Below are 25,500 nucleotides of genomic sequence, written 5' to 3' on the forward strand. Positions count from 1 at the left end.
CAAAAACATGTGCCTAGGACAGCAGGCCTAGGACCCTCCCTGGGTCTCCTTTCCTGTCCTGCTACTGATTCGAGGTCTATATAACCCAGTGTTTCTCAACCATTGTTTCATTGTCGCTCCCAACTAAGGAGGCTTTTTAGATAATTTTGTCATAGTCACTACCCCCACATCGATGTACTCACTGCATATCATTTATGTACTGTGGCCCTTTAGACGGTCATGAGACATAATAATGTCTAAGTTTTTTTTGACCCCCAAGAACCAATTTTTCCCCTCTAACGTCAATGTCACCCCCATTGGGAACGCACGGTCAAACTTCAAGCCTGGGCCTACATATTGCTGGACCTCAATGTACTGGCTGAGAAATGGGTCCCCAAACAGCTGGTTCTTTCCCCCCGCACCCTCACCCTGTTCCACCTACTTTAAAGAACTCTTAAGAACTAAAATGTTCAATTATTGCAAGGACTTTCAAGGGCCTAGGAAGCTAAGCTACTGAATACAAAGCAGCCATTATTCCTGAACTCTCACACCTAGCGCATGCTGGCTAAGTGGCCAAGGTCTTTTGTGGAAAGCCCAGAGTTAATAATACGCTCTCCAACTCTAATAGCAGAAAATAAAAAATAAATCTGCTTTTATAAAAGACATTTTTTTTCAAGAAGCAAGAAATAATTACAGAAAAAAAAATAGCCCTTGGTACACCTTTAAGAAAACTCAATGGATATAATTCGTCATAGAAGAGATTACCAAAGGAAATCAGATCCGGTGCTATGTACAGCAAGTGAGTAGGTTGCTGTAAAGAGGAAAAGAAATCCTTAAAAGAGGTAAATATCCTATTGATCCGAAATATTCCTAATGTTTGATAATCAAATTCAATTTACCAAATGACTTTTGAGAGCTATTTAGGTCAGGTGTAAGTGAGGAAGTGCTCACTCCTGCTATTGTGTTTTTCACCTGGAGGATTTCTAATTGATGGGGAAGACCTGGGGACAGTTCTATTTTCTTCCATTTGGACTACACCCCTCCTTTCTCCAAACACCCCCATGAAGGTCATGTCAGAGGTCGGCCATCTTCTTCCTCAGTTTTCTGAGACTTTACCTTTAGCCCTCACTTATGGGAGCTTCTCTGAGGTCAAATCCACAATGCAGAAGGGGGGCTTTGGGCTCCAGGGGCCCTCCCCTCCCTCATAACCTCCCACCCCCATCCCTCTTCATCCTACCTCCTGCTCAGGATATAAAACCAGCCAATCCGTGGGAAAATCAGAGTCCAAACTCAGGCAGCCTTGACCTCTGTTTGATATGGCTCCCAGGGGGAGATCCATGAACATGATAATCCAGCGGGCAGGTTAACCCTCTCTGGGAACCAGAAAGGAGGCTTCCCAGTGGATCTGGTGACTCTCCAAAGACGGCCCAGAAAGGGTGCCAGAGTCTGAGAATTTGAACTCGGTTATTTCTCTGTAACTGGAGGGCGGTTCTTATGCACATTTGATGAAGATAATGATGGTAGATTTGCAAGCACCCCCAAAGAACTGGTCTTTGATTCTAGAATCACACAACCCCTGCCCTTCTCAGTACTGGGGTTCCATTTGATATGTAAGTGTGTTAGGGATATGTCTGTAGGCAGATGTGACTGTGAGTGTTTCTAGAAAAGGAAGCAGATGACCCAAAATTCGGAAAACTTAAGAACTCACTACAACATAATGTTGACACCCATTGACTGTATGACCTTGAGCGGGTTACGCAAATTCCCTGGGCCTTACTTGTCGCAACTATACAATGATGGGGTAAAGGGAAAGATTGGACTAACTCTGGACTTTCCAACACATGGTGCTCACACCACTCATGATAGAGGAAATAGATCTGGTCAGGGGTAGGCAAACTTTTATTTCAGGGGCCAAGTAGTTAGTATTTTAGGATATACAGGCCCAAAGGCAAAATGGATTATAGTAGGTGGGTATTTATATAACCGTTTACTATGTAACTATTTACAAATGTAAAATCATTTTCAGGTGTGGACCATTCAAACATAGGTGGTGGGCTGGATTGGGCCTGTAAGTTGTAGTTTGCTAACCTCTGATTTAGGTGATGCATGGACCAACAGTTTTTATTTAAATGCTATGTCTTTATTTTTCTGCATGTTAAAAGGAGACAGAATTTCCACCTATAATGGTGATATAAAGCTTTCCTTTTAAATAAATGTAGTTGTTTTAAAACAAAAAGGAAGTTGATTTTTTTTTTTTTTTAGCATGTTAAGTAAATTATCGGGATGGTAGGCAAATGACTAAAGTTTGCAAAACACTGAACTAGATGATTATTAAGCCCCCGGCCATCTGAAAATTCTATATGCTTAATATCCCAAGATCCAGAATCCAGTCTTTGGTCTGACATTTAACCTACCAGCTGTGTGACCTTGAGCTGCGGGGTCCCCTTTGCAAAATGGGGGTAGAAGCTCCCTATCTCATCAACATTATTGTGATAATCAGAAAAGAGAAGTTGGGCAAACAGATTTTTCTAATTTACCAAACATGAATTCTCTTTTTTTTTCTGAATTGTGGGAATATGGGAAGCAGCAAACTTGAAAGATGAGACCAGCATGGGCAGGAATGCACATGAATGAGGGCCCCGAGCCCATTGGGTTTTGCCCTCTTTCTAGCCTCAACCAGACACCTTCTCCCAAATCTTCCTCCTCGCCAGTGTATGCAGGGAGGAGAGCCCTGTGATTAGGAACATGACTTCTTAAGTGGATAAACCTGAGTTGTTATCCAAACTCCACCATCTGCCAACCAGGTGGTTTGGGGTATCCGACCTAAAATCTTAAGCATCCATCCTCATCACTAAAACAGAACCTGTCTCAGAGTTTGCTCCAAGGAGACCATGAATAATCAATATAAAGTGAAGTGCTCAGCACAGAACCCAAAGTGTAGTAGGTATATGTTCCAGTTATCACAGGTCCTCACTCTCTGAACCCAAACCATGGGACTAGATGTGCTGCAGAATTCAGAACTCCTCAGGTATTAGGAACGTTATACAGTATATATATACTGCAGGATACAGAATCCTCTTCTCTGGGTATTCCTTCTAAGAATCATATGTATTGTATGTATCATATGAATATCCATCAAATAGAATAAATAAAACTATAATTATAATTATAAAACTACAGAGCATAGTTATAATGTATATATGTATAATACATTGCTTATATACATATACGTGTGTGTGTGTGTATATATGTGTGTCTATATATATATATATATGTATGTTTAGTACATGGTTTATGTGCCTGAGTATAGATGTATGGATGTAATATATACATAACAGTATATAAAACTATATAACAATAATTTTGGATGGTTTTCATTTTATTTTGTTTTGCGTTTTGCTGGGAAATAAATTTGCAAACACACACACATACTTTCAATTTCAGAGCTTGTGGATTTCAGAATGTGGGTAAGGGTTTGGGGGTGTATTAACATACAGCAACACTTGCCCAGCCTTCAGAAGCATATGGTTAAACGTTACAAGCCAGAGTTCAGGGGTCAGATGTGAGCCAGTAGAAAAGTAAAGAAAGAGGCAGTATTGCGTCATAAGAGCCTCCTGTCAAGCCCTGAGCTTTGCCACTTACGGGCCATGTTACGTGGGCAACTGTCTCAACCCCACTGTCTAGGTTTTCTTGTACGTAAGACAGGGACAGATGTACAAACTTCTCGGGATGTGGCAAGGATTGAATAACATTGTGGCAAGCACGTAGAGAGGTACCTGGTTCCTAGGAGGCTGCGTGTTTGCTATTAAAAACCGACTGTACCCCGTGGGGGGCTCCTGCATTGTGGCCCTCGTCGGCTTCCTCACAGCCCTCTCCTGCCGTTGTAGGGTGATGTTGGACTCAGTGACACACAGTACCTTCCTGCCCAACACGTCCTTCTGTGACCCCCTGATGTCGTGGACTGATCTGTTCAGCAATGAAGAGTATTATCCTGCCTTTGAGCATCAGACAGGTGCGTAAATCCAGAGAAGCCCATCCGAGCTGGGAAGAGCTTGGGCAGGAGGTGGTGCTGGCCTCTAGGAGGCGGCAAGGCCATGCTGGGGGCCTGAAAATGCCAGCTTCCACCAGTGTTCAGGGCAGAAGACTGGAGGAGGTCTGGGAAACAGGCGGGGCAGCTTCTGCAGAGAGAAAAGTACCAGAATCCTCACCCCAACCTCTTCCCAGCTCTGTGGCCTTGGGGGACTCTACTAACATCTTCGAGCCTCGTTTTGCTAACAGAATCAATCTCTTGGAGTTATTATATTTAAGCAATGTAGTGGAAAGAAACCCTTAGCCTAGAGCCTAGCACGCTGTGATTGCTTGATCATCATGGTTTTAGCTAACATTTGCTGAATACTAGCTATGGTTCAGGCCCTGTGCCAAGCACCCATCTCATCCTTACAGCAGCCCTATGAGAAATGAACAATTATTATTTCCACTGTATGGATGAAGAAACTGAGGCACAGAGAGGTCAAGTGATTTGTCCAAGGTCTTATGGTTAATTAAGTTTCGTGCAAGTTGACTTGAGCACCTATATTCTTAAGTATCCTACATGGTCATCTTATAAATGATGCTACCCTGTGGTTATTGTTATTAATATTACTGTTTTTCTCTGAGCTTCTATTTCCTTATCCCTAAAGCAGGGATGATGAGAATCACTGTGAGGATTACGAGAGCCAAACTGCCTAAAATACATAGCTTGGCCCAAAGCAAGTGCTCGGTAAACATGAATCCCTACACTGTCCACCAGGCCTCCCTTCCCACCCTTCCTCCTCTCTCGGCCGGTTTTCTCCACCTAAAAAGGAAGCATGGGGCCCTGTGCAAATCCCATGCCAGAGGGGGGCCAGCTGAGCTTTGCCCCAGCATCTCTCTGAGGGCCTCTGTCCCCAGGTGCTGGGGTGACTGCACATCACAGCAAACCTGGCAGAGCGCTCACAGGGCGGGTGCACGCCCCGAGGCTGGTGATGCAAGTCCTAATCAAGCTGTCAGTCCTCACGGGGCCTTAACCCTGTGCCTCCGGGCTTGGCATGGTCCACACTCAGGGGCAGGAGGCAGGCGGGTCCAGGAGAGGCCAAGCCTCTGAGGCTGCTGCAAAATGTCTCCCACCAGAAGGAAGCCCCTGCCTCCAGGCCAGAGGCCAAGGCATCACAGACACACCTGAGGCACTTACCTCCATAATCCAGTCCTGCCCCTGCTCCTACCACCAACGCAGGAGCTCATACACGCACAGGATGTCTCTCCCCCTGTCTGGAGGGTCCTGAGTCATCCAGATACATATTCCAGTTCTCCTTTAGGCCTAAGAAACACTCTGATTCAGAGATAATGAAGAATGTCCTCTATTTCTGCCCCTCAATATTTGGTTGAGGCTAAGTTTGAAGGAGGAAAATGAAGGCTTTTGTGTCCCCCTTGTCTCCCACTTTGTCTGATGATGGCAGGGTCCAGAAAGAAGGTCCTTCTCTCCACACATGCATAACCCAGACCTGCCGTCCCGGGAGCCCCCTCTTCCTGCCCATTCTGCCAGGTGGCAGCTAGAGAGGTGGCAGGAGGGGATGGCCTGTCTGCCCGGGGAAGTGTTCCAGGCACTGGAGCAGTTTCTGTGGTCATCGAGAGCTCAGACTTTGAGGCGCATATCCTAAATGCGGTCTGGCTTTGAGATTTAATAACTGTAGCATTGTAACTTCTTGTGCCTTAGTTTTCTCATCTGCAAAATGGAGATGGCAGTAACGCCTACCTCGTAGAATGGTTATCAGGGCAGTTTGTGAATATGTGGGAAGCGTTTGGGACACAGTCAGGTGCAGGACAAGCACACATGGGCGTTTAAAAATGAAGGACTAATTTCAGTTTGGGAAGATGAAAAGGTCCTGGAGACGGGCAGAGGTGATGGTTAGCACAATCATATGAATGGACTTAATGCCACTAAACTCTACACTTAAAAAGAGTTAAAATGGTAAATTCTAGGTCTATTTTACCACAGTAAAACAAAAACAAAAACAACAAAAACGAAGGGTTAACAGAAGTGATCACCAGTAGGATTGCCAATGGGGCTGATACCTGACAGTCTCAGACATAAAGACACAGCTTTCTCCTGTCTGAGGCCTCTGCATTTCCAACAGTCTAATGAGAGGTTGGACCGGGTCATTGCTAAGACCCCTTCCAGAAGCTTCTCTGATTCCTGCATCACAGATGTAGCCCTCTTCTTCCACCACCCATTGAGAGAAGACCAAATCCCACCAAGGCATGAGGCCGATGAAAATAAAATATACTGCAGGAGTAACCCTCCCTGAGGGAGGAGCCCGACTTTTGACTTGCCACGTGGCTCTCTGGATTCCTGAAGGAGCTGAATGTCTCTGACCTCCTAAAGGTGGAGAGAAGTTGGATGTGCAAGGATAGTTGAGAGCTGCCTGGGCACTGGGTGGGCCCTGTAGGCCCTGGCCCTCCTCAGAGCACCCGCCTCTGTCTTTTCTATCCCGGAGAGGTGATGCTGCCATCCAAGTGTCTGCAGAGAGGGAGGCAGCAGGGGACTGCAAACTCCCCGTGGTCTGTGGCCAGTGTGACATCCCTCCAGCCCCACGCCTCCCAGTTAGTGGAAAAACAGCTCGGTCTCTCTTCCCTCTTCATTTCTCCTATTGAACAAAAGCAACAAGGGGCCCCATCTCATCCTTTCCAAGTCAGGATTTGACAGCTTAGATACTTTGAGACCAAAGGGAAAGAAAGGGAGAAAGAAATGATGTGCCCACTAGACAACCGATGTCTACAAGAGGGCAGGGAGGAATAATCAACTTAGTCAGGAAAACCAGGTGTTTTCACAACCTTTTCCAACGGCTGTAGCCGACAGCAGCCGAATCTGTGCCCGCCACGTGCTAACCACAAAGGATCGGACCTGCTCTTTGAAGCGGGCCTTCTGCGTGGCCTCCCCGCAAGGCTGGGGAGGGGATGCTCACAGACTGCAAAATACTCTAGAATTTCATTAACTCCCTGTGGGGCTTCCCTTCTGCTCTCTTAAAATAAAGAATTACCGACACTGGAAAACTTTATCAAAGTGTGCAAGGCGGGCCATCTGTACTTCACAAGCGTATGATACTTTTTAAAGATATTTCTCCACTCAAGTTCTGACAAGTCATGGAGTACCCCGGCCTCACACCTCGCTGCTGGCTCTCCGCCCTGAACGTGCACACACCCACACAGCCCTCCCGTTTGCCGAGGTGACCACGCCGACATGCGGTGCCCCCTCTGCTTTGGATTCTCGTTACTACTTTGTCTGCAGCAAAGGTTTCTAGATCGGGGCCATTCCAGGGGTTCCTGAGCGGTCCCTCAGGAACCTGGGGTGACGGTTGAGAAGGCCGGGCTCCAGCTGCCACTCTCCATCTCCACTGTCACGCAAGGCTCTTGCACCTTGAAGGCACGAAGGCCCAGCTGCAGGAGCTGGAGAACCCCTACATGACCTACTCCCAGCTCCGCCACTTCCTCAGAGGACCTGGTGGCGGGGGGGAGGGGGACCACAGGAGCACAGAGGAGAGACATCCTCGGTGCTCCACAAATATGTTAGCTGTTGCTACACCATGAGAAATTTTATTTAAAAGAGAACTTTATTTGAAAAAGTGCAAAATCTTTTGGGTATTAACATCCAGAAGATCAGGGAGAGAGGCATTTGGGTCCCACGTGGGCTTTTCTCAGCAAGATCCATGCACTGGGTATAGAAGTCTGAGAGCACATGCAAAAGAGTCTTAAGAATCTCTAAATGAAAACCAGATAAATAACATCATTGAAGAGCTTGAGGTGGGCCTGTGGCAGTGGTGACATCCCGGGAGCCCCCCCAGAGAGAGATCTCAGTGCTCACCACCAGCAGCCCACCCTGCACACATCTGAGCCTTCTGGGAAGCTGTGGCCTCGGGACCACTAGGGGCTTGGTGCTCCCTGCGCCTTCCCAACCCCACATGCCTCAGGCCATAGCTCTTTGCTGATGCCCACCAACCCTTCTAGTCTCTTCTCCATCCAGTTTCTTACACTACTCCGGGCTTCCCTCCCATTCCACCATCTCATGGTCTAAATCATTCCACAGGCTTGGAAGGAAGGCCAAGAAGGGCTATTAGATGGAGCTCGACCATCCCTGGGAGGAAACCTGGAAACAATTTTTCATTTCAGGCTCCCCCCGCCTCTCATAAAGTCCTTCCTTTCAGTGACAAAGCCACAATTGATGGTGCCCCGTGCTACCCAGTCCACTCGCAGGCTCTCTTCAGTGTGGCCCCAGGCAAAAAACTTTCCCAACTCCCTATGCTAATAAATCACACTAATTACAGTCCAGGCTGTCTAACTTGGGCCTCCTGTGACCCAGACTCTCTGCCTCCCCACGCCTAGCCCTGGGCTTGCTTTGTTCTGCTTGTCCCTCAGCTAGATGGAGGCTGGGGGGCGGGGGGGAGGGGGGGAGGGGCGTGGCCTCATTTCTCTGAGAAAAAACACAGTCCCAAAATAGTAACAAATTACAGGTGACTTATATTGAAGGCTTACTGTCCTCCAGATAACTGGGCTAAGTTCTTTACATGTACCATTTTTTTCCTTTTCACAGCAAACTTCCTATGAGGTAGGCACTATTGTTCTTGTTTTGCAGAAGGAAGCTGAGGTCCAGGGAGGTTAGGAAACTCCGCTAGGGTTGCACAGCTAATACGATGAAGAGCCAGGACTGCAAATCAGGGAGGTCCATTCCCCAGCCCATATTCAGTTAACTCCACACAATCCTCACCTCCCTTCCTGGTCCCTTCCTGCAGGTCCCTTGCTCTTCAGGTCATTCGATGGAACTGTAGAATGGAGGATGGGACAAGAGTCTGATTGAATTCCGGGAGCTGGCAGGTTCCTTTAGCTTCACAGAGTTTCTCACTGAGGCTCCCCAATCAGCGGAGGAGAAAGACCAAGTTCTCCTGCAGAGGGTCTGGGGACCGAACTCAGAGCTCTAAGCTCAAATTATTTTCACAGTCTCCAGTCCCACAGATTTTGCATTCTGCTGCATATCTATTTTGTTGTAATAAGAAAAGTCAAAATCCCCCCCCAGATATTTGCTTGAAGGGAGGCTCCCCCAAAATGAACAATGTTGGCTCCAGAATTTCTATGTAGGAAGGGCTCAGGGGCAGCCATCCATTTGGAAGAGATGGCAAAGGGACTCACCTAGAATTTTTTTAAGAGCACTTTGCCTAAGATTGAGAAGACCACAGATGTCTATAATGAAGAAAGAAAGTCATGGATTACTTAACCCACACTCTGGCATTTCCACGGGAGATGCACAGGCATTAATCATGTGGGTTCAATTACCCTTGGCACCCTCTGTCCACCCCCCCGCCCCAGGGCAGGGGATTAGCCCCTGCCCCTGCCCCTCCACCCCAGTGTCAGAAGCATCGTCTCATGTGTGTCCTGAACACCAAGCATTTTACAAAATCACACAGACTCGCCAGTATCCCCACATTTTGAACAGTATTGGCCGCCTAACTCAGGCTGGCCATTCAAGGACAAATTAGCTTCGTTTATAATATAACTTCCTCAGTTTTCATTAAGAAAATAAACCCAAATCTCTGGAAAGGAACAAAGCTGCTGACCTACACACACAGAGAGAAAGAACATATTAGAAGTATTTGAGGAAATATAAAGTAGGTGTATGGGTAGCCTCAATATTAAGAAGTATGCATGGATGGTATTTGATGAGCACTTACTACATGCCTGCCTCTGTTCTAAGCACCTTCCGTGGACATTCCCTGCTGACCGTGTGGGCATTTGAGTGTGCCACCCCAGTTCTACAGGCTTAAGCCCTCCCTCTGAATTTAGATACGTCCCAAGTTATAGCATCACTTGTGAGAATTCCACCCCCCCCCCCCAGAATTGCTGAAAACCCCCTTAGCTGCTCAGTTCTTCCTCCCAGTATAGCTGGCCCTTAAACAAATGTCCTGACCTACTTCCAGCTTCAAAGGAGCTGACTGAGACTGCTTAATAGTGGCCCGTGGACATTTAGATTAAGGCTACCAGGCATGGGATGTGATTCGTCCCCAACCCATACACATAGGCAGCAGGGTTTCAACGCTCAACTTCTCCAAAGAGTTTTGATTATTTATAAATGCTAGATGCATTGAGAAAAACACTTGGTATTTCCAGACAATATAATCTATTAAAGATAACATACTCTGTGGGTGCATTACCCCTTCTTTTATTTGCCCTGAGTTCATCTCTTCCAAGTAGCAAGAGGGTCTTCTTCATATCATCACAGAGGTTGCAAACCTTGTCATCATCAGCTTCTCATCCTTTTTCTGATTTTGTAAACCTTTTGTAACCTAAATTTTTATATGTATAAAAGATATATATATAATTGTATGTGTGTTTATGCCTTTGTCCAAATCTTTTTTAGTCAGTCTTGGAGATGTGTGTCCAACTTGGTCCTCCTCAACCAAGAACAGTGAGGCATGATATGATGCAAAATTCTCACATTTAAAGATGGAAAAATTGATGTGGACCTAACTGACTAGCCATGTGGCCTTAGTAGGCCATAATCTCTCAGAACCTCCTTTTCCTCCCCCGTAAAGAGGGGATAATAAGCCAGTTGGTTACACTCACTGGACACCCACAGCAGGGTAGGCCAGTCCCCAAGCACTCCTGACTCAGGGTGAGCAAAGCAGAGCTGGCCAGCCATGTGGAGTTCATGGTTTGGGGAGGGGGGTGAGGTATGAATCCTTCTGAGAAGGACACCTGCGGGGGCTGTGCAGGTATGGGAGGTCTCCCTGAGATGGGGGGAGTGAGCTGTGGTCTTGAAGATGAGTAGGAATTAGTTAGGAGAAGGTAGGTGGAGACCTTGTTCTGGGCCAGAAGCAATCCTGAGGGAGCGGGGTGGGGGGAAGGGTGAGGAGGGGCCAGATGAAGCAGGCCTTCCTCACCTCCGTAAGCCTCACCTCTGCGCCCCTCTAGTGAGGACAGGACCACAGAAACACACCACAACCAGAAAGCACCCATGATGCTGGCTCTCTTTGCCCTCCGTGTAGTGAGAACAGCCATTTTCCTCTCAGCTCCCAAGGCTGTGGGAAGGCCTTTCCTGGTGAGGAGAGCCCGCCATGCTTGGCTCTGGCTCTGGCTTCGGCTTCCCTCCAGAGGGAGCTGCACACAAAGCCTGCTCTGTGGGTGAGCTTCAAAGGAAAGAGCTGAGGGGAAGGGAGCCTGCCAGCAACACCTCCTCATGTCAGTGCCCACCCCCCCCCAGCGTTTCTCCGAATCCTCTAGGCCCTTTGGCTTCCAGAAACAACATGGCCCTCTTCACGTGCCAAAGAAAATAACAAGGGGGTGGAAGTGGAGAGAGGAGGGAATGGAGGCTTAGAAACCTTTCCATGAAAAGAAATAAAGTGTGCCCTCCAACTGCTGCACACCGATAGCCATCTCTGTTGGGGGCTCAGCTCAGGACCAAGGGCGGAAGAATTTCAAGGCTCATAAACGTCCCTCATCAGAATACCAGGAATGTCAAAGGCCCCCTAGGTTTACTCAAGCCAGAAATCAGTAGATGAAAGCACAGACCAGACTGGAGAATGGCGCCCTATTTTCTCAGGAGACCCTATTGGCCACAAGGGGCCCCCCCACAGACTAGTGAGCCGGCTCCAGCCAGCGACCAGCAAGCAAGAAGAGAGGCAGCCCCCTTGTCTCCTCACCCACCAGGGAGAGGCAACAACACTGACCTCCACCATGCTGGCAGAGTACCCCCGACCCTTTATCCACATGCATATAAAGTTCTGATTAAAAATTTAAGATAAATTAAAACAAATCTATTGTTTAAGTTGATCACCCCTCAATCTACTCCATGGTGGGAAAGGAGATTTCTGGGGCTCTGACTTTTAGGGCGAGCCTCAGTTTCCTCCTTTGTGAAATCATACCTGTTTGGGAGGATTTGAGGAACTTGAGAAGCTGACACACAGGAGGTGCCTAAGAAGCTCCCAAGGGAGCAATACCCCTGAGAGGGCAGAGAACATCTCTCCTGCCTGGGATTGGAAGATCCACAGATTCACTGGGGACAGTGGCTGCAACATTTATGGGGGAATCAGAATAGCCTCATCAATATTTGCTGCGGTGTCTTACTCATGAGTGACCTTTTCTGTCGTCCACACAGCCTGAGCCACACGCTCCTCTCTGCCGTTCTCCTCAGGCCTTCTCACTCTCTCTCGCTGTCTGCCTTTGCCTCTCTCTCCACGTTTCATCTCTTCTCTGTCCTGACACTCCGAGGACCAGGTATGATGGAATGGGAGAGTGATGGCTTTCAAGTTCCAACGAGGGTTTAAATCCCAGCTCTGCCGCATGCTGGCTGTGGGATTTGGGGCAAGTCCTCTGTGACCCTCCGGTTCATAATCTGTTACCTTCTAGGGGACAAGGACCAGACTTCCTACCGTGATTCTTTAGCTCACAATTTGTTGCTTCACACATAACAGGTGTTCAATGACAATCTTAATAATAGCATTAGAATCTTCCAGGCTCTGTTCTAAGTACTTTTGCATATGGTAGCTCATTTAATCCACGAAACAACCTATGACATAGGTGCTATCATTATCCCCATTTTGCCAATGAGGAGCCTGAAGCTCATTTATTGAATGAATGAATGAATGAATGAGCACCATGACAGCCACAAGACTTGTGTCCAAGAGCCTAACCAAGTACCTGGTACCTCACTTCTTCCATACCCCTTGTCTGCCCCCCCTTTCTGTTTCTCCTGGCATTGGGACAGAACTGTGGAGCCCCCAATCTCTGTTCCAAGCCAGGCATGGCCACTTCCCAGCCTCCCAGACAAGATGGTGCCCACCTCTGTGTGGGTTTGTATGGGGCTCCTCTGAAGGAGTGAAGAGGCTCTGGCCTCAGGATGGAAAGTCCTCAAAGCATCATCAAAACCACAAAAACAACAATACAACCTACTCCCCCACTTCCCTCTTCCCCAGCGGAGGCTGCTGCGATGACCCAAGCTCTGCTGGCCTCTGGGCAACGTCTCGCCAGCTGGAGGCCCTCTGCACAAGATGACCAGAGGCCGTGCACAAACCAGTAGCTAGTGCCTGCAACTGTGTGTAAGAGCAGAGGGAATCAAACCAGCTTCAAATTGTGCCTGGCACACACTAGGCATTTAGTAACTATTGAACTGGTTGACAGTTTTCTAGGCACTACACAGCCTATACACCCGTCAACTCCAAACTGTGTAACAGCCCGGTGAGTTGGGCATATTATACCTATTGTACAGATGAGGAAACTGAGGCTTAACTGTCTATGGACCCTGCCCAGGTCAAATGCAGCCCAACTCGGGTTTGAACTCAGGCTTGTCAGGCTCCAAAGACTGTGCTCTGGATACCCTGTTGTCTGAAACCCAACTGCTCAAGGGCCTTGTTCTTCCCTTTCTCTTCCCCCTCTTTCCAAGCACCAAAACTAGGCCCCCGTGCTCCCAAGCCATGACTGGGTTTCTCGCGGCTCCTTCTCTCTCCTGCCCCCAGGTGCTCCCGGAAGTTCCAGTCTCCTCTGGTTTTTGCGGTGGAGCAGATAAGCCTGGGCCCCGGGAGAACACCCCACAGCCAGAGGTCCTTTTTACTCACAGCCGAGGGTTGTGGACGTTAAAGGAATGGGAAGCCTCCTTCAGGGGGCCCCCTGGAAGCTTTCCTGGGGACCGCAGTCCCTCACTTTCTCTCTCTCCTGGTGTAGCCTGCGACTCCTACTGGACGTCCGTCCACCCCGAGTACTGGACTAAGCGCCACGTCTGGGAATGGCTCCAGTTCTGCTGCGAGCAGTACAAGCTGGACGCCAACTGCATCTCCTTCTGCCACTTCAACATCAGCGGCCCCCAGCTCTGCAGCATGACGCAGGACGAGTTCATCGAGGCGGCTGGCATCTGCGGGGAGTACCTCTACTTCATCCTCCAGAACATCCGCTCGCAAGGTCAGTGTCCAGGGGGCCGGGCCTCCGGGGGAGGGGTCGGGGGTGGGGCCCAGTTTACCTCCCCCTCCCCGCCCCCCAAGTGGGATTTCATGAGCTGGAACTCTCTATTCACCAAAAGCCCCTTAACCAAAATCTCTCAATCCCTGTGGAGCAAGCGGACGTTTGCTGGACGTTCCCTTTGCTAGAATTAGAGACTGTAGGTCAAAGGGAGCAAGTTACAAGGAAGCACGTTGAGTACTTTTTTAACAAGAAAAGAAAACCTAAAAAGACATTCAGGAACCAGGCAGAGACAACGAAATAATGTATTCTGTTAATTAAGATTCGCCACCAGAAGACATGGGGAAAAAAAGAGCTTTCTGCTTGACTTTTCACTAAGCAGGAGGAGAAGAAAATGAACTAGACCCTTTCCCTTCCCGTTTCCAGAGGAGTCCAATTAATTGGCATTTCATTACCGCTTGCCTAATGGTCAGGGATCAAACGGCCGGAAGGTGGCGCCAGGGGCGTTATTTAACATTTCAATGCCCCACAAGAGCAGAATGTGGAAGAACAGGTGTTTTCAGATTGGAAATGTTTCTTTGAGAACATATAATTCTGTATCCCCATGTCACAGATAAAGGAGCTAAGGTCCCAAGCGATTAGGTGACTTCTCCAAGGTCACACAGCACACAGAGTTGATTTGTGGAAAGTCAACACAAAGCAAGGGCTTTGAGTTCGGAAAGGCCTGTGTTGCCACCCTGACTCCAACGCTCTGGAGCCACAGGTCCTCTGGCAAAGGGCTTGCCCTCTCTGAATTTCCACTGCTTCGTCTGTACATTGGGATAATAATACACACCTTCACAGGTGACAGGACTCCATGAAACATGGCCGGGAGCAGCATATAAAGATGCAAATGCAGTAAATGGCAGCCGTTTTTGTCATTATGAATATAACCAAGGGGAAAGACATTTTAAAAAATAAGGAAATACATCTCAGTTCAATTTTAAGAAAGACTTTTCTAAAAGTTAGCCTCTTTTTTTTTTGGAAAGACTGCTTCAGAAGATACTAAAGGTAGGAAGCTCCCCGTCACTGGAGATAATCAAGCAGTCTAATAGCCCCTGATTGATGGGGATGATGTGGCAGGGATTCCTGTTTGGGCAGAAAACCACAGAGGACCTTCCAACTCTAAGATTCTTTGCTTTCCCCTTGCTCTCCCCCATCATGAGTGCCTGAGGGCAGGAAAGCTATGGATGTTGGCCCTGGGGCACTTCTCAGCTTCTGCCCTGGGAGCTACAACCCACCAGGTGCAGCAAGGAAGGAACCAACAGACCTGGTGTCCATCATTGTCCAGTCTTGGCTTCATTATAGCCGGTGACAGGGCCCTGCCAGGAGCAGTGATCCAGGGCATAGAGTGGGCCCTCCGTGAAAAGGAGAAAGTCTGAATAAATCACAGCAGCCCAGGGAGGGGCTCCATTCAGAACCCCCCCTGGGCCACGGAGAGGGAGATGTTCCATCCTGGAAGAGGATGTGGCTTGGCATCACCAGCCTTCACCAAACATCATGTCAATCAAGTTTGTCTCCAGACCCCGGCATCCCCTGTGCTGGGGTCTCTCAGCCTGGGTGCCTCCCTTCCTTAACCCTTGTTTCATCCCCAAATCTCTGTTCCTGGAGCCATTATCTCAGGGCCCGTGCAAAACAAGCCAAACACAATTGTTTTTCCAACAGGCCATATTTTGCCTCTTATCCTGAGGAATCCCTGGGGTCACAAGGACAACTCCAACGGTGGAATTTCAGGCCAGGGTAGTTAACCGTGTTGAGCAGTAGAACAACCTACACCACCAAGCTGCTCCACACTGAAATTCCTCCTTAAATGTTCCTCAAGCAGGAATGTATACTGTGTATCGTGAATCGAAATACATGTAGTAAGACCAGAGTTTACAGCGTCCCAGTGTGCCCAAGACACACTGTTTCACCTGTTACCCCAGACTAATTATTACCAGCGCTATCTTTCATTCTCAAAAGTGTCTGCCTTTGTACAATAAATTAGATGACGATCTGGTTATTACCTAGTTTAGGCCTTCTTTTACTGCATGGATTAGGACTCTGGCAGAACAGGACACAGAACAAGTAAGTTTGGACAGTGGGAGGAGCTACAGGGAGGGGGATAGGGCCCAGTGTGCTGTCTGGCTCAGGAGGTATTTCAATAGGATTTAAGGGCTCAGAAACTCGGGGACACTGGTCGCTGGAGAGCGAGGCCAGCAGGGAGGGCAGGGGGCCGTGGGTGGTTTCCATGGTGGGAGTGGAATGGGTCCCTCATTGGTCAGTCCTCCATCCTGTTCTCGGGCAGCCCTCCGGCAGAGTGCACCCAGGTGCCCTGGCTGACCAGAACCCATCAGAAAATGGCACTGGGAATAAACAGTCACAAATGTGTCCTGTTCCAGGCCCCTCAGTCAGTGGAAGTTAATCCTACTGAACACCAAGCTAGAAAAGAGGTGTCCCTTGGCCTGTGACACCACATGGTAACTTGATTTGAGACTCTTAATTCCCCCACCCAGCCCACCCCATTTTTCAGAGGAGCAAACCAAGGCCCTGACATAATCTCCCAAATTCTTATTACAGCCTCTCGGTGGGTCTTGCACTCCTTTTGGCTTCCTATGTCCATTTTCCCCTTACCAGCACATAACGGGCATTCAAACCCCCAAGGGATTGGAGGTCCCAAAACAGATCACAGACCCTACGAGCAGAGCTGAAGGGGAACTCACTCAGCGGGAGTCTTGTCACATGCTGCCTGGAGACTAAGTGAAGTCACACTGGGGTGGTGATACGGCCCAGTTCAGGCAGGGCACAGGCGCCCTTGGAAAATCCTCGAGGCTGCTGGAATGCCTGGCCCCGGGGCCTGCTCCAGGAGCCCTTTAAAAACCAGGAGATGGTTATCTCTCAAAGGTGGCTTTAGCATGGCCCAATAAGAGCCAGGTGGTCTCAAAGTTTCTTTCTGAAATAAAACTACCCCGCAGGGGAGATGGTTGCTCCCCTTCTCCCCAATACCAACTCTCCCGGTCGGGGAACCCAGGGTCACCTGGAACCACTTGTGGACTTCTTTTTCCTTCCCAGGTTACTCCTTCTTTACGGACACTGAAGAGACCAAGGCTGCCATCAAAGACTGTAAGTAGCCAGGTTCACGTGGCCCAAGACGGTGCCAAGGCCGCTGGTGGGCACCAAGGGCTTGACGGTTCTTTTGTGACCACAACCGAAAAGTTGATGACCTAATAAACCAGTCACAGACCAGAAGACAGCAAGGGAAAATGTGGTGGGCAGAGCGCAGGGCCTGGGTTTATGGATTCCTCGTCCACCCCCAGACTCAGTTTCCCTATCTGTAAAATGGAGCGACCATCCCCGGTTGTGGTGAGTTGGAGAAATGGTGCATAGGAAGTGCCTGGCAACACGGATGCTCCAGGCAGTGCTAGCTGTGAGCAACAATAACCATAATGACTAACCCTAGAGTCGATGTCTCCGAAGATCTGAGCTCCCTAAGTTTTTAATCATAAGGTGATGGAGGCGCTCTAGTGGCCCCGTTGATTCTGAGAATTAACGCTATCTCACTTTTGCAGATGGAGAAGGTTTAGGAAATGCAACTTTGGGGCTTTCATTGTTTTAAAAGAGGATGATGTTATTGCTTTTAATTACTGAGTGCCACACAACGGCCCTGGCCTGGGGACCAGCGGGAGACATGGGTCCTGGGTAGGCCCCTTTCCTCCGTGGACTTCAGCCCCTTCATCCACAGAGAGGGGATAGGGAAGGGGGGGCGGCGGGGACTTGTGACGTCTCTGAGGGGCAGACACAGATGGATGGTTTCTCATGACTTATTTTTCCTGTCCTGAAAGTCCCAAGCAATCAACTGAGGATTTAGGTTATCTGGTTAATGTAGATTTTTCCATTCAGGGTTTTAGCCCAGGAATAGCTGCGTCCTTAAAGCACACACTGCAGGCTTACGGAGGCCCGCCGTGCCCCACAGAGCCCCTCAGCCATCCCAGGAGTGGTTCTGCCTTCCGTGCAGTTTCCCCACACTCGGGCCGCAGGGCAGAGCCTCTCCTACCTGTGAACAAAGTTCCCGTGGAGTTTCCCATCCATCCATAACGGTCTGCGGGGTACAAACCCTGCTGTCTCCACCCAGCCCAGTCCAGGCAAAGCTCCCCCGCTCCCCGGAAAGAAATGAGCCCACTGAGGCCTAGGGGCCATTACTGAGTCTGTCTAAAGGCTTGAGCCCAGGGCAGGCGCTTGCCGTACTCCTAAGCAGCAGTGAGTTTGACCTGCCCAAACTTCTCCCAGTGATCAGTGTTCCTGCCTATAAATGGGTGTCTTTTTTTGCCAGCCTGCCTCCTTCACAGCTAGGAAGAGATAGTGTGTCCCGTAAGTTCTGTAGAAGTTGTTACCTGAGTATAGAACTAGCCCCAATTAGAGTCATTGCTATAGTGATGGTGGCCAGCGTTCCCCGGCTGCTTATAATGAGCCAGGCCCTGTGCTAGAATCTTTACCACATTGTTTCAGGTAATCTTTCTAATAACCCTGTAAGACAAGACCTAGTACCAAGCTTAGAGGTTAAAGTGACAAGGTTAGGAAGGTGACAGATAACCCAGGTGTGTCTAAGTCTGAAGCCCTTAATCCCTTCCTCTCCTCACACATCCCTTCCTTTTCCTTTTCATTCATTCATTCATTCAACAACCATTTAGTGTACCCTTACCATGAGCCAGGCCCAGGCACCTACTATGTGCCATGGCTGCAGCAATGGGCGCAACCTTGGTCTTTCCATCATAAAGCAAGTGAGGGAGACATCAAACAAACAATCCCTGTAATAAATTTGTAATGGCTAAGTATGATGATACCACAAAGAAAAAGGACAGGGTGCTGTGTGTGTGATGGAGAACAGTTTGCATTTCAATTAGGGATGAGGGAAGACTTCCTGGAAGAAAAGATATTTAAATTAAGCCTAAAAGATGAGCAGAAGTGAGCCAGGAAGAGGGAAGAAAAGGGTACAGGGAGTGAGCGGCAAGTGCAAAGGCCCTGAGGCAGGAACAGTTTTGGAGCCCTTGAGAAAGAATCAGAAAACTAGCACTAGGAGGCTCAGTGCAGTGACCGGTAGCCACATGTGGCCATTAAGTTTAATTAAAATTAAATAAAGTGAAAATTCAGCTGCTGAGTCACACTAGGCACATTCCAAGTGCTCAATAGCCACAGGCAGCTAGTGGCTACCACGTACGACTGCTCAGATTCCCATCATTATGGTTCTCTCGGATAGCACCTTGGTAGATCATCAGCCACATCAGCAGAGGGAGAAGCGGAAGCTGAGGCCAAGAGCAGGGCAGGAGCAGGTCACATACAGCTTTTGAGTCTGGATTTCATTCTGAGCAGGCTGGGAAGCAGCTGAAGCAGGAAACAATAAGATCCCATCTGCATTTTAAGAAGATGCCCCAGACTGCCATGTCTGGGTCAGGAAGGAGCCCAGCTAGGAGGCTATTGTCCAGGAGGCAGAGTGATGGTGATGGGAGGGACAGAGAGAAGTTTCTGGAGGTAAAGGTGGTGATAAGACAAGGGCTCTGAGCTGGCATCTCTACGGAGACAAACCCTGCACGACGGCAGCTGCCCCAGGCTTTGCTCCGTGCAGGCCCTGCCCAGCCTTACCAACGAGAGAGGCACCGTTTCTAGACTGAACTCAGGGTTAAGTGGTCCAGTGAGCACACCAAAAAGCAGCACCCCAGCTCTGCCGAATGGCAGCCTCCACTACCACACCAGGAAACCGTGGCCTTCCCCCGGAGCCACTGAGGCCCATCTCTGGCTCTCCCACAGCTCTCCCCAGACAGAACCCCCAACATATAGTTTAACAAGAATGAAGACAACAGACTGACAGACTATACCATGAGCCTGTTCTAGAAAATCCAGGACGTATGATCACAATGCCTATGGCCCGGCTAATGTTTCGTGATCCCAGTCACCCCCAATGCAGAAATGAGATGTGCCGGCCAGAGGCCAAGGCCTGGCCAATGAGGACAGCTGGCATCCTGGGGCTGCAAGCAGCGTTCCCATCAGTCTGCAGCGAAGACGAACACCTACCCTTACCACCTGTGAAGCCCTGTGCCCCAGGCAGTGCCAGGCGGAGTATTTTACCTGCTCTAACTCATTTCATCCTCATTCTAACTCCATGAGGTAGGATGGTTGCCCCCATTTACATCTGAGGAACCAGAAGAGCAATGACTTGCAAAGAAGTGCACAGATGGGATTCCAACTCATTTTCTCAAAGTCTGTGCTTCTAACAGTGGGCCATTCACCACACGTGCACACACACACACACACACACACACATGCACACAGACAGGTGAACATACCCCCAGACCCTTCTCTTCATTCCGCTGCCCCCTCAGTTGAGACCCAAAGCTCTAGACTCTTCTGGGTCTGCAGCTCCTCAGTGACCCAGAGAACAAGATGATTTTCAGCTCAGTACCTGTGGAAGGGGCCCAGGCACGACAAGCTCTGAAGCTGTCGGGCTGGCCCAAGTGACACCCCCCGGCCACTCTCCACTTTCTCTCTCCACCTGCCCTTTCCCACCCCCACTGCAGAAATGCCCGAAAACCAAGCCTGCAGGCTTGGGGTCGCCGCCGCGAGCCTCCTGTTCCGAGGCTCAGAGCTTCTCCTCCCGTCACAGAGTGTGGGCTCCCTAGCCCCACTCGTGCATGGGGGACATCATGAGCTTGTTTGGGAAACGGCCCCTCCAGCCCCCATCTCGGCTTCTGGACTGAGAATATATCCTGTGGCCACATTTTAACAGTCTCTAGTCTCAAGGCAACCAAACCTCTCCAAATTGCTCGGATAGCAGAGAACCCAGGCCATGCCCCCGTCGCCCCTGCACCAGGCACCGCCCGGCTGCGGGGACCCCTCCGAGACAAAGATAGTTCTGCGTCCGGGGGACCTGTCGCCCGGAGTACCGGGGGCATCTGCGGAGAAGTTCGGTGGGGTCCTGGTGCTGGCGCTGGTGGACGCTCTGACTTGGTAACCTGCCTCTGCCCAGCTAACTCAGTACGGCTGCAGGGCCTCTGGCCCCACGGCCACCCCACGGCCACCCCCAGCCGAGCGAGGCCTCCAATCTGTGGAGCCATGAGTGGCGCCAAAGCCACCGCGGGGAACTGGGAGCAGATAAAACAGGGATATCTCTGGCAAGACCCACCAGGAGAGGCTCCCACAGTCCACACAACCCTGCCTCACACTGACCTGTCCTGGGCTCAGCCCACCAAGCCAGAGATCCCTCACCCGCAGCACATGGGAGCCATCACACAAATTAAAAGGGCAGCGTTTTCCCTCCCTCTTCTGGCCATTTCGGCATTTCAGGGCAAGCTTACTGTCTACTCACCGGTTCATAAGTCACCTTGGTTTATCTCGCCTCTCCATCTGCTTTCTCTCTTCTTCAAAGATTAAGTTAAAGCGACACTAGGTCCTCCCTGCGGGTGGCGCCAGGCAGCATGGCGCTCCACCAGACAGAAGGGCGGCCATCTTCCCTCTGGTCATCGGCCAGCTGTCGGCCCTGCTCGCCTGCTTTCACTCCGCTCCAGCCGGCAGCTACCTTCTGTCCTCAGCGGGTTCCCCCTGGGCATCCATTTGTGCTTTGCACACACCTGCCTGGGTGCATGGGCCTGGTGTTCCGCATCAGTGCAATTCCAGGCTGTAGGCCATGAAAAGAGGGGACCCTGAAAGCTGAAGGCCTGCATTCATCTCGTTGTTCGTTCCAGCGGACATGCGCTGTAGCTACTAGAGCTGAGGGCTCTGAGGCCGGCCTGCTTGGGTGCAGAGTTGGGCTCCATCAGCGGCCGGGCACGTGACCTGAACCATGCCCCCCACCCCCCAACATCCCCGGCGCTCGCTGCTTGCCTGCTCCAATACCTCCTCGTCAGGGAGTTTTGTCTGCTGGCTCACCCCTCTTCACCACTGTTTCCCCACCCCCACCCTGCTTCAATATTCTCAGCATTTATCGCTTGTTCATTAGATGTTCTTACCCACTTGGATGTAAGTCCCCAAGAGGAGATACCCACCTCGGTCTGTGCTTCCAGCACCTCGTACAGTGGGCATACTGTGGCTCAACGCTCATGAACGAATGAGTGAATGAGCTGCAGTGAGCTCCCTGACCTCGCTCTGCCTCCATTTACTTCTATGTAAAATGGGGATAGGAATAGACATTCATCACAAGGGTGGGTGAGATTGAGAGCCTGGCAATACTAAACACTCAGCAAACTCAGCTAATAATTATTCATGAAGTGTTCATTGAACACCTCCTATGAAAGACAAGATAAAAGTAGTAGTTCTGAACATTAGCTTTGGAACGGACCTGCTCTGGTTCAAGCCCTGGCTCCACCACTCTGGATAAAATTCTTAGAATTTTATCTTGCTCACTTTGCTCCAGCCATAATGGCCTCCTGGCTCTTTCTGAGACTCCCCCACACCTTCCACCCCAGGGTCTTTGCACGTGCCCTCCCTCTGCCCTGACTGCTCTTTCCTGGGATATCCACGGGTTCGGGCCCCAGCATCACTGTCTACCCCACGCCCCTGGGCACACCACATGCCTGCCTCACGGGTTCTCTCTCTGTGCTGCTCCTTCCCTCCGGAAGACTCTCTCACCCCCTCACATCAGTGTGGATGCCTCCTGTGCACGAGGCCCTCCCTGGCCACCCCGTCTAAAGCAGGCACTCCCCCCGGCCCTTCATTCTCTACCCCATGTCTTGCTTCCTTCATAACACTTACTATGGGTGACTTGTTTGACTTGTATTTCACCTTGCCCATGAGTCAGGGACCAGAGCTGTCTTGTTCTCGCTTATTCCCAGCACGGAGCCCAGAACCTGGCACCCTGCAGGCCCCTAGTGTTTGAACACAAATACCCCCTAAAGGCAAACATCGCCACCTACTAATTATCCCCAAAGCCTCACGTGGGGTCTTCTACTGCAACGGTGTCCAGTTCATAGTTGCTCATTTTGGTGTGATTTGAGGTCTGAACCAGTCCTACTGCTGTAACTCATTCTATTGCAGATGCTGATTCTAATTGCTTGAAAACAAGTGGCGTCAGAAGCCAAGACTGTCCCAGTCATAGTCGAACGAGTAAGTGTAGACATGCCCTTTCTCGTTTCTAATTTCTGAAAACTATTCATGAGACGAAGTCCTCTAATAAGCTTGGACCACTGAATGTTTGAAGGGGACCAGGTGTCCCCCAAAGAAGACAGCAGAGAAGTTGACTTTTATAAATTGTTACCAAAATTACATTTCTTTTCACTTGGACATGGTGTTGTGAGAATTAAAATGACGAAGCAAAGAAATTGTCTAACCATGGTGAATTTCTGAATAAGGGTTTATTTCTCCTGGTCTGCTGAGGGTCCCTCTCTCTTAAGGACTCAGAGACGATAGTAAACACCGTGTGCTGGCAATTCTCTTAGCCTTTCCCCGACCCTAAGACAGACCTACCCAGGGCCAAATCAAGTCTGCCAGGCTTGGTGCCAGTCACTTAGTATGTGTAAAATCATAATCCTCCAACTTCTGCCATGAGGTAGGTACTCCTCTGATCCTGTTTTACAGATAACTGAAGAGATTACAATTACAGAGCTAGGAAGAGGTGAATTCAGGACCCAAACCCAAGCAGTTGGACCCTAGAACCAATCTTAACCACAACTCTAATGAAATAGGAGAAACACCAGCTTTTCATGAAAAACATCATTGTAGGACCGGTCTGCCCGCACTGGTGTGGCTATGGATTTTTAGTACCACCATACTGTCTGTCAGAAAGATCATTTGACTGTCATTTTATTAATTCCTAAGAATTAGTCCATGGTTCCACAGAGCAAGGACAAGCTGGGAGCCACAGCGTTTCTAGTTGGTATAAATCTGGTGTCCCTATACGTGTGTTTTATGATTGCTTCATTTTTTTTTTTAAGATTCTATTTATTTGAGAGAGAGTGTGTGTGTGTGAAAGAGAGAGAGAGATCAGGAGCAGGGGGGAGGGGTAGAGAGAGAAGCAGACTCTCCGCTGAGCTGAGAGCCCAATGCGGGACTTGATCTAAGGCCCCCGGGATTATGACCTGAGCTGAAGGCAGATGCTTAACCGACTGAGCCACCCAGGTGTCCCTTATGATTGCTTTAATAGAAGACAGACATTTCACAGCCCAATGAGGGTCCAAGTAGAGCACTCAGTCATAATATAGAAAATAACCCCAATAAAACAGCAATTCTCATGAGTTGATGAGAAATTGTACAACTTTTAGAATTTTTTTTTTAATTTGTAAGTAACTTTTCTTTTTTTCCTTCTCAAAAGGCCTCCAAAGTTCTCATCTATGGGAATTTGTGCGAGACCTGCTTCTCTCTCCTGAAGAAAACTGTGGCATTCTGGAATGGGAAGACAGGGAACAAGGTATCTTTCGGGTGGTAAAGTCAGAAGCCCTGGCAAAGATGTGGGGACAAAGGAAGAAAAATGACAGAATGACGTATGAAAAGTTGAGCCGAGCTCTGAGGTGAGTTAATAGCATGAAATGCATGAGCCTTTGGGCAGAGTTATATAAAATGGCCAGCCATAGAAAATTAAACTGTTTTTGCAGCTTTTTCCTTGATAATCGAAAGGTCATGAGACAACACTCTGGTTCTTAGTTACAGGTGGGATTATGGTTTGTAAACGGACACGCCATCCTTCTCATTCTTGGCAGCGGCCCCGGGGATCACTCCGAATGCAGGCCGTCCCCCACACACACACACAAAACTCGTTTTGAGCTGAGTGTGGTGAGGCTTAGTCTTCAAGGTGTCTGGGAAAGGTTTAAGTGTAAGCTGATAACAGGGTGTGAAAATACCAGGGTAACCAAAGACCAGCCTGGTCACCCAAGAGGAATGAGGGGAGTGTTTATGTTCTGTTGTCTTCCTGGGGTGCGGGCCTCCCCGCATTTCTCTTCTGCTATCTTCCTCAGGTACTACTACAAAACGGGAATTTTGGAACGGGTCGACCGAAGGCTAGTGTACAAATTTGGAAAAAACGCACACGGGTGGCAGGAAGACAAGCTATGATCTGCTCCGTCGTCAAGCTCCTTGTACAGATTTCTTGTCTTCTAAAACAATCAATCGCATTGCAATAGACATTTGAAAGTCTTTTCGTTGTTGTTGTTGTCGTTCACCTGCAAAGGTGCTGATAAAATTTCTCCGCTTCTCAGCTTACATTTGGACTCAGAGTTGCTGTTGTCTGCTCCCATGGTGACAGCAACCCTTGAAGGAATTCCTTCTTTTTTTCTTACCCATGGGAAGGAAGGAATGATCTTTTGTGGTACCTTGATCAAACATTCCTCCCCTAATCAAGAGTTGCAGAAACACAATAGCCAGTGCCATTGGTACCTACTCTGAGGAAAAAGGTCCCTTTCTGCCATGTGAGACTCATCCAGTGCTCCCCTTCCGAGGGCCCAAAAGTTTTCACATATTTAACTGTGGCACCTGGCAAAGGCAAACAGGAAAAGTGACTCTTTGGTAGCTAGTACAGTAGGACAGGGTGAGATGTGGGTAAGACAAGCCTCCTGTAGATTTTTAATCATTAAAGTC

At 49.2% G+C, this 25,500-nt stretch overlaps 1 protein-coding gene across 1 annotated transcript; it reads left to right on the top strand.

Moving 5' to 3' along the window:
• Window positions 1–3,870: 3,870 nt before the first annotated feature.
• ELF5 (E74 like ETS transcription factor 5) lies at window positions 3,871–24,978 on the top strand. The gene is made up of 4 exons (XM_045893920.1): window positions 3,871–3,991; window positions 22,969–23,037; window positions 24,242–24,437; window positions 24,882–24,978. The coding sequence occupies exons 1-4, from the start codon at window positions 3,871–3,873 to the stop codon at window positions 24,976–24,978; spliced, it is 483 nt and encodes a 160-aa protein (XP_045749876.1).
• Window positions 24,979–25,500: the final 522 nt, after the last annotated feature.

This window comes from Mirounga angustirostris, unplaced genomic scaffold (genome assembly GCF_029215605.1).
Source record: "Mirounga angustirostris isolate CCGP_5_RB_7025 unplaced genomic scaffold, mMirAng1.0.hap1 SCAF_13, whole genome shotgun sequence".
In the NCBI taxonomy this organism is placed as follows: domain Eukaryota; kingdom Metazoa; phylum Chordata; class Mammalia; order Carnivora; family Phocidae; genus Mirounga; species Mirounga angustirostris.

Bases quoted from the DNA above. Each gene is read 5' to 3' on its own strand.
- ELF5 (XM_045893920.1), top strand. From the start codon at position 3,871: ATGTTGGACTCAGTGACACACAGTACCTTCCTGCCCAACACGTCCTTC. The intron at 23,038-24,241 runs GTAAGTGTAGAC...CCTTCTCAAAAG, and splicing joins TCCCAGTCATAGTCGAACGA to GCCTCCAAAGTTCTCATCTA. The intron at 24,438-24,881 runs GTGAGTTAATAG...TATCTTCCTCAG, and splicing joins AAGTTGAGCCGAGCTCTGAG to GTACTACTACAAAACGGGAA.